General features: G+C 45.5%; 1 protein-coding gene across 1 annotated transcript; it reads left to right on the plus strand.

Annotated features, from left to right (window-relative positions):
- Window positions 1–8,504: 8,504 nt before the first annotated feature.
- Window positions 8,505–15,290, plus strand: LOC123446518 (phospholipid-transporting ATPase 1-like). Its single transcript, XM_045123092.1, has 2 exons — window positions 8,505–10,281; window positions 14,295–15,290. Exons 1-2 carry the CDS (start codon window positions 8,676–8,678, stop codon window positions 14,669–14,671), a joined length of 1,983 nt encoding a protein of 660 aa, XP_044979027.1. The 5' UTR covers window positions 8,505–8,675; the 3' UTR covers window positions 14,672–15,290.
- The last annotated feature ends 417 nt before the right edge of the window (window positions 15,291–15,707 follow it).

The raw sequence follows: 15,707 nt of genomic DNA on the forward strand, positions 1-15,707 counted from the left end.
GGCAACAATTCTGCTCCTTCTTGTTGACTTTTCTTCCCCTTGGCCCTATCGTCGTCTCCGCCTCCGTCTCCTCCGTCAACTTTTTATGGGGCATGTGGAGATCCCCCCTAATCTCCAAATCCTCCAAGTCTTTCCTTGCCTTCGGCCTATCCTTGGTCTTCTCCGGCATGTTCATCAGTGTGCCAAGCAAGCTCTCGAGGAAATTCTTCGTTATATGCATTTGATCAAGGCAACGAGGTGTGTTGTGATTGGGCCAGTACTCCAAGTCCCAGAAAACAGACCTCGTTTTCCATACCTTCAGCAGCGGATCCGGCGCCTTTTCCATCTTTCCCGGCGTGGGGCATTGTTGCCATTTATTCAACAGCTCGTTGATTTTGGCGTCGCTCCTCTTACGTGGAGGTCCTCGATGCTCATCCAAACCATTGAATAGATCTCCACGTTTTCTCCATGGGTCATCCTTTTCGAGCCATCTACGATGCCCCATGTACACGATTTTCCCACACCCGCCATATTTCGTTGACGTAAGCTGCTGAGACGTTGTATCATCTATGCACCTCGTGCATCCGCAGTATCCGTGGAACACCTGGCCCGAGGTGTACCCGTAACCGAGATAGTCATGCACCATCGTCATCAGTGCAGCTCTCATATAGAAATAATCTCTTGTGCTGGCGTCCCATGTCTTGACCGGCGATTTCCATAACGTGTCTAGCTCCTCTTTCAGAAGCCCCATATATAGGTTAATATTATTTCCCGGTTGTTTCGGCCCTTGAATCAGCATGCTCATGTGTATGTACTTTGTCTTCATGCACTTCCATGGGGGGAGGTTGTACATCCATACAAAGACGGGCCATGTGATGTGGTTGGTGCTCTGGTTACCAGATGGATTCATGCCATCGGTACATGCACCAAGCACGATGTTCCTTGCATCTTCTCCAAAAAAACGATATTCAGCATTGAGTGCTCTCCACTGGCTACCATCTGCGAGGTGTCTCAGTTTGGGATCATCTCCATCATCAGGCTTCTTCCTCTCCGCGTGCCAGCACATGATCTTTGCTTCCTTAGGATCTACTAAATACCGCTGCAGACGGGGAGTGATCGGAAAGTACCGTACAACTTTCTGAGGAGCTTTCTTTCCTGCCTTCTTGTATCGAGAAGCATTGCACACTCGACACCTAGTTTTTTTCGCGTGCTCACCCCGATAAATGATGCAATCATTGGTGCATGCGTGGTATCTAATGTGCGGCAGATCCAGAGGGCAAACGATTTTCTTGGCCTCATCGACACTAGTAGGACACGGGTTCCCTACAATAAGAACTTTATTTTGTAGATACTTCAAGTGCTCAGCGAGGCTTTTGTTTGTCCATTTGTTTTTGGCCTTCGTCTTTATAAGTTCAAGTGTGAAACTCAAGCAGGTAACCTCGGGATCGCAACCGTCATATAATGGAGTCTTCGAGTCTACTTCAAGTTGCGCCAGCTTGGCCTCCTCTCTATAATAAATTGTGTCGCTATTCGTACTCTTGCGAAGGAGGTCTCGAACATGAGGGTCCTGCACGACTGAACTTAGTAGCGTCGAAGTCTGCGGCGTGTCCATGGACTCTTCTCCGCCATGTCCGGACTCTGCTACTTCGCCGTGTCCAGAATCTTCTCCGATGCCATGTCCAGACTCTTCCCCACCGTCGTGTCCGGACTCTTCACAGTCGTCGTGTCTGGCGGCATCATCTTCTTGTCGATCGGTCATCTCTTCGTGAAGACCCATGTCGTTATTCCCTGCCATGTGGACGTCCTCATCATCATCTTCACTTATCCACCGAGTATATCCATCCATGAAACTGTTGATCAGCAAGTGGGCCTTCAAACTGCCACGATCAAAAGAGTCCAAAATTACTCCTTCTTTGCATCTTGTACACGGACATCTAATCCGAGTCCATTTATTTTCATACATGTCCATAATCGCGGATTGCAAGTATCGCTCCACCTTCCTACCACTCACCTTCATGACTGTAAGGTATATATAACAAGCAAAATGGTCATAAAAAATGCATGCATATAAAAATTTGGCATGACCTTGCCTAAAAATAGGACATATCGAGTTTGCTCGTAATTCGCTGAAACGGAAATAAATCGACATTTCAGAAAAACATAAGCAACTCACGGGTCTTGTTACTCACACAATATCCTTTCATATCGCAAACACACATATTCCCATTATTGAAATGCACAACTTTTTACTCACCTATTTATATCCTGAGAGAGATTGTGCACGGCTAAATAATGGAGAGGTAACAATGGTGGAGAACTTAGAGAGAGGAAAGGAAAAAGTAAGGGATAGGGCAAAGGGGGGAGGAAGGGGGAGAAGGGGTGTGTGTGGGTGAAATGAGGACAACAATGGTGGAGGAAAGGAGAAAGGAGGGGATAGGGCAAAAGGGGGAAGGGGAGAGGGGTCGTGTGGGGGTGAAAGGGCAACAATGGTGGAGGAAAGGAGAAAGGAGGGGATAGGGCAAATGAGGGAGGAAGGGGGAGAGGGTGTGTGTGTGGGTGATAGGTAGAAGAAAGAGAGAAGAAGGGCAAGAATGGTGGATAAGTAACAATGAAGGAGGAAAGGAGAAAGGGCGGCAAAGGGGGGAGGGGGAGAGAGGGTGTGTGTGGGTGTAAATGAAGCTGCCCACGTGTAGCAGTAGCGCTGGATCCAGAGGAGCGCTACTGCTATTGCACTTAGCAGTAGCGCTTTTCCCCAACCAGCAATGCTACTACAGCTGTTGTCAGTGGCCTCATTGGTCCCCTTTTAGCAGTAGCGCTGGTTCCAGGGAAGCGCTACTGCTATGGAACTTAGCAGCGGCGCTTCTTACTGTCCAACGCTACTACTACAGATACTGTGGGTGTCCTCATTGGTCCCCGTTTAGCAGTAGCGCTGGAAATGCATCCCGCGCTACTACTACGGTAGTTAGCAGTAGCGCGTCCTATTTCCAGTGCTACTGCTAGCAGCAACGCGTGCTATTTTCTAGCGCTACTACTAGGCTCCTACCTATAAGGTTTTTTCTACTAGTGTTTGACCGAAACTAGCCCCGGCGATCCCAGGCCAAACACAGCCCCCCGGGAGGCGCTTGGAGGCAACCGGTGCTATTTTTGCATGCACAAACCACATCGGTCAGCATCTCCTCTCTTTTTCTACTAGGCCCACCATATGCGTGTAAAAAGGGAATCTTTCCTCTCTCTCAATCTCTCGCCTCGTGTGGCCGGCTGGGAGGGGGTGCGGCTAGGAACCCGAGCCCACTCAAGACGTTTTTTTTCTACCGGTTGGTCCCCACGCGGCGCTATTTCGACCCCTGGGGGTGCGTAACGGGTGGAGATGCTCTAAGCATCCCGGTGTTGTGAGAGGACAATTCATCAAATTTTATAGGCAAAGCTAGTGCTGCCTCAAGAGCTGACTCCAGTGCAAGTTCAGGCTTGATGAAAGGTTATCACACCCGGGTCCAGGTTCTATCATTCCTTCTATTGAGAGCGAGAATAACTAATTCTTATGTGTGGGTGTGCGCGCGTGTGTGTGTTAACCTGAATTGTACTTGGTCAAAGGGATGCACATGGCAACCAGATTATAGGATGATCAAGTTAGGTCCATCAAACATTTTCTTCAAGTAGTACATGATCAACATTTGTTCTATATATGTTTTGATGTCTATTTTCTATACCTAATGCAAAAAAATTGTATATAGCACAAACAATTTTATATACACGTTTAACATTTTTCAACTATGTTTTTAAGTGTTTTTATACAATGCATTTAAAGCAAAAATGTAAAAAGAAAAGGAAAAGAGCGCTCGAGGCATGGTGTCTCCGATGAGCCGACCCACACTAGCGGCTAGTTGACACTAGGTGCTCTATGTCGTGCCCGCTATATACTGTTTATAGCGAGATGTATGTTTCCCTCGCCCGCAACCTCTCTCGGTGGCTACATCGGTTTTTGGGTGTTTTCTTAGGTTCTTAGTTCTTTGTTCTTTATTTTTTTGTTTTTTCACCTCATTATTTTGATTGTCATTGTTTCCTTTTCAGTTTTCATGTTTTGTTTTTTTCTTCAGCTTTCGTGTGTTTCCTTTATTTCCTTTTCTTATTTGCACATGATTTTCTCTGGATTTCTTTAATTCTTTATCTTTTTCTCTTTGGTTTTTTCTGTCTGTTTTTGTTTTCTTCTGTTAATACATGCCTGGATATTTTAAGAACATTTTTAATACATGTTAAGCATCTTTTAAATAGATTATTAACATTTTTTTAAATATACATTTCATGTCTATTGTTTTCATACACATTATACCATTTTCGTATACATCTAAAACAATATTTTATACTGTGTGGACATTATTCATAAAATGATTAATATTAATGTTTAAATATATGTTTTGCAGTCTAGTTTTTTGTACACATTGTACGCCTTTCATATCTGTAAGGAACATATTTTTAAATACATACTTAACAGACCTGAAAATAAATTATTAACATTTTGAAAATATACGTTGTTTGATGTCTCATTTTATCATATACGCTGTATATTGTTTTAAAGTTTAGGAACATTTTATATAGAAGTTAAATATTTTCCAAATTCCTGATTAGAATTCTTGATAACTTTTATTTTATCCTAATATTTTCCATACACATTGTACATTTTTTTTTAATACAACAGGAACATTGATTACATACACATGTACTCTCTCCGTTCCTAAATATAAGTCTTTTTAGAGATTTCACTAGGAGGCTACATACGAAGCAAAATGAATGAATCTATATTATAAAGTATGTCTATATACATCCGTATGTAGTTTTCTAGTGAAACCTCTTAAAAGACTTATATTTAGGAACAGAGGGAGTAGTATTTTAATATTTTTCGAATATACATTTAACATTTTCCAACTATTAATGTCAATTATTTTTCATACACATTAGAAAGAACTTGTATACGATAGGAACATTTTTCTATGGACATTTCCCATTTTTTTCCAAGTGCGTGATAAACACAATCACAATCAAAAAAAGAAATGCAAAAATATTGCTAAACACAATCACAAGCAAAAAAAGGAATGCAAAAATGTGAAGGAGCAAAACTAAATTTCTTTTAGGCATAGGAAAGAAACTAACAACCTGCACGCATCGGAGCTGAGGTCTCCTCCTAATTGCGAGAGCTGGGACGCTTGGCCCATGAACAAGCGCTGTGGTTGAGGGTGGCTTCCGACACTATAAGCGAGGAGGTATAAGTGAGAAAACGCTATTTGCTGCTCTTCGCGTCAGGATGTCAGGACTTCGCACAGGATGACGAGGAAGCGATGCGATTTGGGTCAGCCTATTACCGGTTGCGGGGATCCTGATTTTGGAAACCTTCTAGACTTTCCCAGCCTTTTTTTTTTGGAAACTTTCCAACGGTTTTCCTGAACCGGGTTTTTTCCTTTCTTTTTTATTTATTGTTTTCTGTTATGGTTTCAAAAACTTCTGCATTTTCCAAAAATATTCAAGATTTTCAAAAATTGTTCTTCAAATTAGAAAAATGTTTTTGTTTTTAGGAAAATGTTCTAAATTTTCAGAAAATGTCCTTTAAATTCGGAAAATGTTTTTACTTTTCTTAAAGAAATGTTCTGAATTTTGGAAAAATGTTCCGGATTTCCAAAAACTGTTCTTCAATTTCGAAAGTATTTTTGGTTTTGCACAAAATGTTCTCTATTTTCACAAAAATGTTCTGGAATTTAAAAAAAACTGTATTTCCAAAAATTGTTGAGGATGTTATAAAATGTTTTTCAAAAAAATTTAATGTTTTCCGAAAGTTGTTCTCAAAATTCACAAAAATGTTCGTATTTCCAAAAATGTACAGGTTTATGAATTAAATCGGGATTTTTTAAAAAAAAATCTCATTTACAAAATTTGTTCTCAAGATTTAAGAAATGTTCGCGCTTTGAAAAACTTGTTCACGCTTCCAAATTTATTCGGGGTTTTAGAAACATTTTTTTCTATTTCTACTTCAAAAATGAGAAATAATTTTTCGATTTTCAAAAAATGCTCTTTATTTTTCAAAATGGTTTACCTAAAACTTTCTTGTTTTTCGAAATTGGTTCTCATAATTCAAAAATTGTTCAAGTTAATGAAGTTCTGCAGGATTTTTCAAAATTGTTCTCATTTTTTAAAATTTGTTCTCAAGATTTAAAAAACGTTCGTGCTTTTTAAAACTTGTTCACGAGTTAAAAATGTATTCGCGGTCCCAAATTTGTTCAGGATTTTTTAAAATTGTTCTTCGTTTAAAATTTTGTTCTTGAGATTTAAAAACTGTTCGTCTTTCAAAAAATTGTTCGCGTCTTCAAATTTGTTCCCTGTTTTAAAAAACGTTCATGTGTTTCAAAAAATGATTTACGAAATTTAACGTTTGTTTGTTTTGTTAAAAAAAAGGGTAGAAAATGATGCAAAAAATAAATATGTAGAATTGATAAAAAATATGCTACAGTGTCACCCGTCTACTTGGCCGACCATGTCGGTGGTCGCCCTGTGCGTGGGAGGAACTCCTTGCCGCATTTTCCTATTTGGCGCCGCAGGCGCTTGTTACAGGCTATTTTTGCTAACGGCGCCTGCAAGGCGCAGCCCTGCTCGGTGTTTAGGCCGGCCCAGTTTTGCATTTGTTTTGTTAAAAGAGTACGCCCTGTGCGTGGGAGGGACGCCCTACCGCGTTTCCCTATTTCGCGCCGCAGTCGCCCGTTACAGGCTATTTTTGCTAACGGCGCGTGTAAGGCGCAACCCTGCTCGGTGTTTAGGCCGGCCTAGTTTTGCATTTTTTTTTTGTTAATAGATTACGCCCTGTGCGTGGGAGGCACCCCTGCCGCGTTTCCCTATTTGGCGCCACAGGTTCTCGTTATAGGCTATTTTTGCTAACAGGCGCCTGCAAGGCGCAACCCCGGTCAGTGTTTAGGCCAGCCCAGTTTTGCATATTTTTTTTGGTTAAAAGATAAAAAAATAACAGGCGCCAGCAAGGCGCAACCCCGGTCAGTGTTTAGGCCAGCCCAGTTTTGCATTTTTTTGGGTTAAAAGATCAAAAAATAATGCTACAACTCAAGATCGAAACGACAACCTCACGCTTCGCAGCGAGCACACTAACCACCAGGCCATTACACTACTTGTGATTTAGTTCTTCGTTTCCCACATTTAATTCTCTCTTTCCTGTCTATTTCCGTTCACTGCCGTTTTGGGCGTTTTATTCTGTTTTTCTTTGTTTTTTTATTTTTCCAAATTATTGCAACTTTGTTTTTGAGTTTTATGAACTTTATAAAAAAATCAATGAATTGTTTTTGAAATTTGTTGAACTTTTTTTTCGAAAGAGATGAACTCTTTTTCAAATTTGGTGAACTTTTTTTCCAAAATGGATGAACTCTTTTTCAAACTTGATGAACTTTTTTTCCAAAACGGATGAACATTATTTCAAATTCATGAAGTTTTCTAAAATTCTATGAACTTTTTTTCAAATTCAATGAACTTTTTTAGAATCGATGAACTTGAAAAACAATTGATGAACTTTTTTTAAAATTTGATGAACTTTTGTAAAAAATTGAACTACTTTTCATATCAATGAACTTTTTTAGATCTATTTTCTAGAAGTCATCGGTCAAATGGGTTGACCAATCAACAGTATTACTTATTTAATCGAACGATCCAACGCAAGGAAACTAAAACGAACGAAGTTGCTTGTTGGGCCGGCCCACAAGCTCAAGGCTGTGAGCGCCAGTTTACCTAATTGGCGCCTGCAGCAGCGAGCGCAAGGTAGGAGATCCCCACAATCCTGTGTCCACGATCGCCCATTCGTTAACCCCTGAACTCGGTCCATGCGCATCAGCGCTACCCAAAATCAAGCGCTGAAGCCTTCCGGTCCAATTTGAGCACCCGCCGTCCCTCACTATTTTACATCTCATTTCTGGAAGATTGCCTAAAATAAACGAAAGTGTCTTTCTGCTCCCGAGCTCATCTGAGCTCGAGTGAACAGTAAAATCGAAACAAATTCGAAAAATGTTTTAAAAATTCTGAATTTTTTTTAAGACCAACTTTGATGAAAGTTCTAAGTGCATGCAAAAATTTGATATGAACTAACATTTCTACAAGGCGTGGAAAAATAAACAAAATAGACACTCTGAAAATGCGCATTTTTCAGAGCATCCATTTTGTTTATTTTGCCACGCCTTGTAGAAATGTTAGTTCATGCCAAATTTTTGCATTCACTTAGAATTTTTGTCAAAGTTGGTCTAAAAATTTAAGAATATTTTGAACATCTTTGAATTTTTTTCGATTTAATGTTCACCCGAGCTCAAATGAGCTCGGGAGCAGATACTCATTTGTGGAAGAGAGGGAGTATTCCGCCTCCCTCTGGGCTCTGGCCGTCGCAGTCGCAGGCTCGCCGCAAAGCTTCTCCTCTCCTTCCCCGCAAATTGATAACACAGCTGCAGACCACATCTCCTTCGAACTCCCCGCCTGTCCGGCGCAAACGACCAAGCGGCTCCTCCAAAACCTTGGCCAGTCCCGTTAACTCCAGTTCAGACAAATCAAGTAATCATCCCTTCTTGTTCCTCGCTGGGCTAAGCCTAAATCCAAGCTTATCATACTACGTAGTTGCGCCTAGCAGCTGGCTGCTTTAGTTAGTACGTACTCTTGGACGTACGTACGGAAGCATGCGGCCACCACATCCGTCCCAACGTCCGCAGCAAGCGACCGGAACAGTCATGGACCCGCCCGCCAGGCTGCCGGAGCCGGTGCCGTCGCCGATACTGAGGCACTCGCCGTCCATATCGCGCTCGCTGCGATCGGCGGCAGACACGTCGTCCGTCACCTTCGCCGCCGACTTCCTGTCGCCCTCCAACTCCAAGCCGGAGTCCACCTCGCCGTCCTTGGAGAGCTTCCGGACGGCCCGGTCCAGCGTCTCGCGGTCATCCACGAGGCGGTCCGCGTCCGAGCGCGCCGGTTCGCAGCGGGACCTCCGCGACGAGGACGCGCGGTTCGTCTACATCAACGACGCGCCGCGCACCAACGCGCCGCCGGCCATGTTCCCGGACAACTCCATCCATACCTCCAAGTACTCCGTCCTCACCTTCCTCCCACGCAACCTCTACGAGCAGTTCCACAGGGTGGCCTACATCTACTTCCTCATCCTGGCGGTGCTCAACTTTGTGCCGCAACTCCTCGTGCTGTCCAAGGAAGCGGGCGTTCTGCCGCTGGCCTTCGTGCTCGGCGTCACGGCGCTCAAGGACGCGTACGAGGACTGGAGGCGCCACCGGTCCGACAAGAAGGAGAACAACCGCACGGCGTCTGTGCTGCTGGACGGCGTGTTCCGGCCCAAGCGGTGGAAGGACCTTCAGGTTGGCGACGTGGTGCGTCTGGTGGCTAACGAGACGCTTCCGTGCGACATGGTGCTTGTGTCCACCAGCGACCCCACCGGCGTGGCCTACATCCAGACCATCAACCTCGACGGCGAGTCCAACCTCAAGACGCGCTACGCCAAGCACGAAACCATGTCCACGCCGCCGGAGGCGCTCGCTGGCGTCATCAAGTGCGAGAAACCCAACCGCAACATCTATGGCTTCCTCGCCACGGTGGACCTCAACGGCCGCCGCGCCATCTCCCTCGGCACCTCCAACATCATGCTCCGTGGCTGCGAGCTCAAGAATACGGTCTGGGCCATCGGAGTCGCAGTGTACACCGGCGGGGACACCAAGGTCGTGCTCAACAGCTCGGGTGCGCCGTCCAAGCGCAGCCGCCTCGAGACGCACATGAACCGCGAAATCATCGCGCTCGCCGTGGCTCTGGTCGTCCTCTGCTCGGTGGTGTCTCTCCTCACCGGCATCTGGTTGGGTGACCATGCCGACCAGCTCGGCATCATCCCTTTTTTCCACAAATACGACTACTCTGGGGATGCTGGGCACGACGACGGGAGGTACCACTGGTACGGCACGGGCGCGCAGGTGGTGTTCACGTTCATGTCGGCGGTGATACAGTTCCAGGTCATGATACCCATCGCGCTCATCATATCCATGGAGCTCATCAGGGTGGGGCAGGCATACTTCATGGTGCAGGACAACCACATGTTCGACGACGAGAGCCAGGCCAGGTTCCAATGCCGGGCGCTTAACATCAACGAGGACCTCGGGCAGATCAAGTACGTCTTCTCCGACAAAACCGGCACGCTCACGCAGAATCGGATGGAGTTCCGCTGCGCCACCGTGCAAGGCCGCGACTTCAGCGAGACCGACGGCGGCGAGGAAGAAGGACATGCCGTGCAAGGTAACTAAATTCTACGCAGTTTTCGTTGAAAATTTTAGCACGGTTAAGCTTGATTGACTAATCAACGATTTTGAGGGGCCGTGCTAGCATTATCTGACCGTAACAACACTAGTTCTCTAGACATGTCACTTGCCAGTATGTTGCGTGTCATGGTTATTTCGGACACACGTATGCAGAATTTGAAAAGTCTGCATCCACGCCGAACCAGAAAGCACGCGAGTTCGCAAGATACGCGAAACACTGATACATTTCGATTGTCGGATGACCGGTGAAACGGAAGAACATATTTTGATTGTTGCTACTCCCTCCGTTTTGAAATGTAAGATTTTCGAGACGGAGGAAGTACAAGACAAGTACGTGTAATGATGTTATTCATTACTGCTTAGTTAGAACAACTCTATTGAGCGATCCAAACGTACGTGTGTTTTGTCTGTTTTTATTCGTTTGGGTTAAATGTCCGATTCATATATATTTTATCTTATTTTATTTTTAGATCGCTCGTGCGTTTAACGCGTGTGATTTATTTAATGTCCATACATTTAAATTAAAAAGGTCCCGGGCCATAGATCATGTCGGCACCATGCCACCGACCAGCATACAGTGCCAGCCTATAGAAAACCACCACGCACTTCATTCTGGCACACATGTCAGCGGACAGCACACCAAAAAGGGCGGGAATTCGACCACGCCATGTCGGTCCGTGGTCATGCCAGCACACTTGTCGGCATACAAAAAAGGAACCGGATCTTCTCCGTCGTAGATCACAGCTGGTCGAACTTGAGCATTTCGGCCTGCATCTTCTCGAACCATAGCCTCGTCCTCGGCGACACGGTGTTCAGATCCACCTTCATGATCTCCACTCCCGTCTTCATGTTTGCGAGGGCCACTTCCTTCGCTTTGGTCTTGGCATTGGCGGCTTCGATCTCAAGCATCTTGGCTTGCTTCGCCTCCTTCAACTCAAGCATCTTGGCTTGCTTCTCCGCGTCCATCTCGAGCCTCCTCCTTTGGATTTTCATGAAGGCGTTCATAAGCATCTTGTGCTCATGGAACTCACAATGGACACGAGTTCATAAGGCTGAATACTTTTGTTCGGCGCCGACCTTCAGTTCTTGTCCTATGCCCCTCCAACACTCACAAAGGAGCTTGTTCTCAGCCGACGTGTATGCTTTCGTCCGCTTGCTCTTGTGCTTCGGCTTCACCCTTGGAGCAGTTTGGTTGGCGAGCTTCTCCTCGAACAGAGGCTCCCCGTCGATGTCCATGTCATCATCCTCCTCCTCGAGGCCGTAATCCTCTAGGAACTCATGTCGAGCCGGAAGCCGTCTAGGCCGACCTGATCTTGCAGGAAGGCATCGAGCATGCCATGTGTATCGTTGGTGGCTTGCGTGAATGGCGCTTGGTCGTCCTGGCTTTGGGTCTCATCGGGATCGTAGGCAACCGTGAAGTAACCACCAGCCGCCGGCGCACCGCCTTCGAAGATCATGTTCTCGAGGAAACAGTTGGTCATGTGATCGTCGACGGCCGCCGGCATTCCGTCGAACAGATTGCATGCGCCGGTGAGCATATCGGCTCGCATCTCGCGTTGGTGTTTCCTCGTGCCTCCGGACGATGATCCGCCTGCCACTGACGTGGCGTTGAGGTCGATGGCCACCGGCTCGGGCGTAGAAGGAGCCACAATGCTCATCTCCGGCGAGCATTCCCCGGAGAAGTGGCTACCTTGCAGGTAGACGTGGAAGTCAGGAATCGGCAGCGTGGAAGATGCGCGCGACGACTCCGGCAGCATCATCCGAGGATATGTTGACGAGCCCGTGTTGGCTGAGGCCGCGACAACGACGGCGTTGACAAGCTCCTGCTCGCTAGGGTTTACCCCTATGTACAACAAGGCCTCCCTCGTTGTCGCCTTCACTCGAGCATTGGTGTCTTCGTGCTGCGCGGCGACGGTGGCAGCTGCCTCGCCCCTTACATCGTGCACGTGCCTTCGACCCTTCCTCTTGGCCGACTCCACGGCCCGCTCCTCGGGCGTCAACTCCTTCTTCTTGGCTGGTGTGGCGGTCTTGCGGGAGGCACGGGGCTTGCCTCTACCTACGGGGGCGGCACTGGACGAGGCGAGGGATGCAAGGCCAGTGGTAGCCTCGATGTCGTCGCCCATGACAGTGGAAGCGGGCGCGGGAGCGAGCGGGGCGGGGGGGTGGCGAAAGTGGAGCGAAAAGGTGGCCGCTTTGCCGCCGACTGGCGGGCCAGGAAGGGAGTGGGTGCGCGTCGCGCGTGTCTGCTTTTTGTCCTCGTACACGTAAATCAGGCTTAAAATTAGGTCGAAAATCGGTCAGCACGTGGACAAAAAACAGACGCGTATTCGTTTGGATCGACACATTGAATTAACTTTTTGTCTGCACGAATCGAAAAAGGTGACGGCGGGCAAATTGAATCGTTTCGTTGAAGTTGCTCTTATGCTTGACGATGGACGAAATGAATCGCTTCGTTGAAGTTGCTTTTATGCTACTCATTAACTCATCAAGTCAAACTTTTGAATGAACTTTCTTCCCCTTTTAAGCCCCAAAAGGCAAAAGCGAGCTGTTCCACTATGTAGAACGTTTAATCTAGCGGGATCTGAAAACTCTGTACTATAGCTTTTGTTGCCACTTGACTCTTCTAGGCATTAATCCTGCGAATGGTACAAAGTCAGGTCACTGATCAGGCTTGACCGCCATCTGCCCCGAAAAGCATAGATTACCGGACGTCAACAACAAACATTCTTTTGGATTCAATTTGAGATTGGGTGTGTTTTCTTCCAAATGGAGGATTTTTTTCCTTATCCACTAATTAAGGGTTCTGATAACGCCCACATTTATGATAGAAGCAACATTCGTCCATATGCCTATAACACATACTCCCTCTGTACCGGAATATAAGTAACCGGAGTAGCCAACTTTGGGTACTCAAGCGACTTATATTTCGGTACAGAGGAAGTAGATTATAGTCACGTCACCGCATTCATGTATGTAAAAATATTTTTGAATTTGCAAATTTTAAAATGTTTTATCTTTTAAATAAAAATCTAATTAAAGATTTGTTTTCATCATAAATTCATCGCGACGAGATCTTCAAAACTAGATCTCATATCAATATGTTTCAGCGACTTTTTAGGTTAAAAATTATTTTTTCTATTGCACATGAATTGTCATTGTGTTTACACTGAAGTTGTCATGATATATTTCAGCTATTTTTTCTTCTATCTTTAAAAGTAAATTTTAACATAGCCATGATGGATTGGTAAAAACTGTCATGATCCATGCATTAAATTTGTCGTGGTTAATTACTAAAAATTATCATGATTAATTAATAAAAATTGTCATGAAAATAGTTAAAAATATAACGGTAGCTTTAGATCTAAAAGAAAAAAATACATGAAACATATCATGACAACTTTAGAGTAAACACTGTGACAACTACTGTATAAACTTCATGACAACTTTTGACAAAAAAAATCATTAAAACATATTAACATGGGATCTAGTTTTTCAAGATCTTGTCGATGATGAAAAGAAATTGAAATTTTAATTAAGGGATAAAACATTTTAAGCCAAAAATAAATAAATAAATTGATGATGTCATATGTTCTGACGTGGTAAAATGAATGATAATAAAAATGTTTGAGTCATGTTGCTTCGTGTTACATGTGTCGATTAATTAACAAAAACCGACAAAAACTGTGAGACTGAATGTATTATATTTTTTCGAAACGAAGAGACTGGATGTATCGATAACGATGAATCGTCCCATCCTTTTTCCTGGATGGGAGCCCGACACGACACATTAATCTTACAGCACACCTTCGTTTGACAACCCAGTTATCTGTTGAGAAGATTAGTACTATGGCCGATGACACGCACAACCCACTTATCTGTTTCAAGTTCCCCTAAAGAAATTTATTTTTTTAAGTAAATTCGACATCCAATCACAAGGAGAAAAGAACCTGATCCATGTTTGATGAGACGTTCCGTTTGGTCGACCCGCAGCGGACGGCGTGTTCCTGAGACCGAAGACGGCGGTGAAGACGGACCCGAAGCTGACGGCGCTGCTCAAGGACGGGACGGGCGCCAAGGCCAGCCGCGCCCGCGATCTGTTCCTGGCGCTAGCGACCTGCAACACCATCGTGCCCATCGTCGAGGACACGGTGAACCCGGCGGCGAAGCTGGTGGAGTACCAGGGCGAGTCCCCCGACGAGCAGGCGCTGGTGTACGCTGCCGCGGCCTACGGGCACAAGCTCGTGGAGCGCACCTCCGGCCACATCGTCGTCGACGTGTTCGGCACCAGGCAAAGGTACGAGCTCACCACCCCACCCGTTTACTGCAAAATGTTTGCTTCTCATAGCATTGCGTGCCGCCGTTGGTGAGATTGATTTGTTTTTGTTACGATGATTTGACTGCATTCTTTGTGGGTGAAATTTCTGTTTCTTTGTTGCCATGACGATAAATATGAGAGGTTGTGATGCGATCGACAATGACATTTGCATAGACAGACGTTAAATAGGAGTAGATGTTAGTGAGACTAGGGGAAAACTAAAGTGTTCAGTTGGTGTCACGAAATCCTGGGTCCGACGGCTAGTGTGATACAGTACGTCGCTCCGACCATCTGGGCAGAGAAAGCAAAGTTGTCAACTGCTCCACTTCCGTACAAGCCACAGGGCAGGTGCGGCTGCTCATCGAAATCCCCTTCCGACTAGCTTTTTTATTCTAAATAGACTTTCATTTGTTTTATAGATAAATCAATGATTCATACAACCAACATACAAGTTCAACAATAGATATCACACTCTAGCTCAACGAAAATAAAAGAAACAAGAAAAAAGACACCTAGTGACAGGATAGCATCGGCCCTAGCAGGAGGTAAGTCGTCGGGCCATAGTCTGAAATGCATCCAGTATACCATCAAGTCGCACCGGGTCTCACCGTCTAGAGAACGGGTGCCAATGCTGCATAAAAGTAAGGAATTTAAAGCAGTAAGATGCCTACCTCGGGAAGATATGCTCAATCATCACTTTATTACGGGTCGTCGAGAGGGTTCACGGCATAGCGGCAAATATCAACCAAAATAAAACGCCAACGTCACCCAGGATGGGTGGCCCTGGTTTGTAGAAACTCCGCGAGATTCTCGACCCCCCCCCCCCCCCCAATCGGGCCTAAGAGACTCGCGTATGAGTTCCCACATGGCCATCGCCGTCGTGCAAGTAAACATTATGTGAGTCGTCATCTCCGGGACCGTGTATAATGGGCACAAGCTGTCTCGAGAGCCGTGCCGTTTAAGCACCTCCGTCCGCGAAGATATGCGATCATGGAGCAACTGCCACACAAAAAATTTGATCTTCAAGGGAAGGAGGGCCTTCTGTAAAGGCGAGGGCCAAGGGATGATGGTGGAAGGGCAGAGGGCCT

This window comes from Hordeum vulgare, chromosome 4H, assembly GCF_904849725.1.
Source record: "Hordeum vulgare subsp. vulgare chromosome 4H, MorexV3_pseudomolecules_assembly, whole genome shotgun sequence".
In the NCBI taxonomy this organism is placed as follows: Eukaryota; Viridiplantae; Streptophyta; class Magnoliopsida; order Poales; family Poaceae; genus Hordeum; species Hordeum vulgare.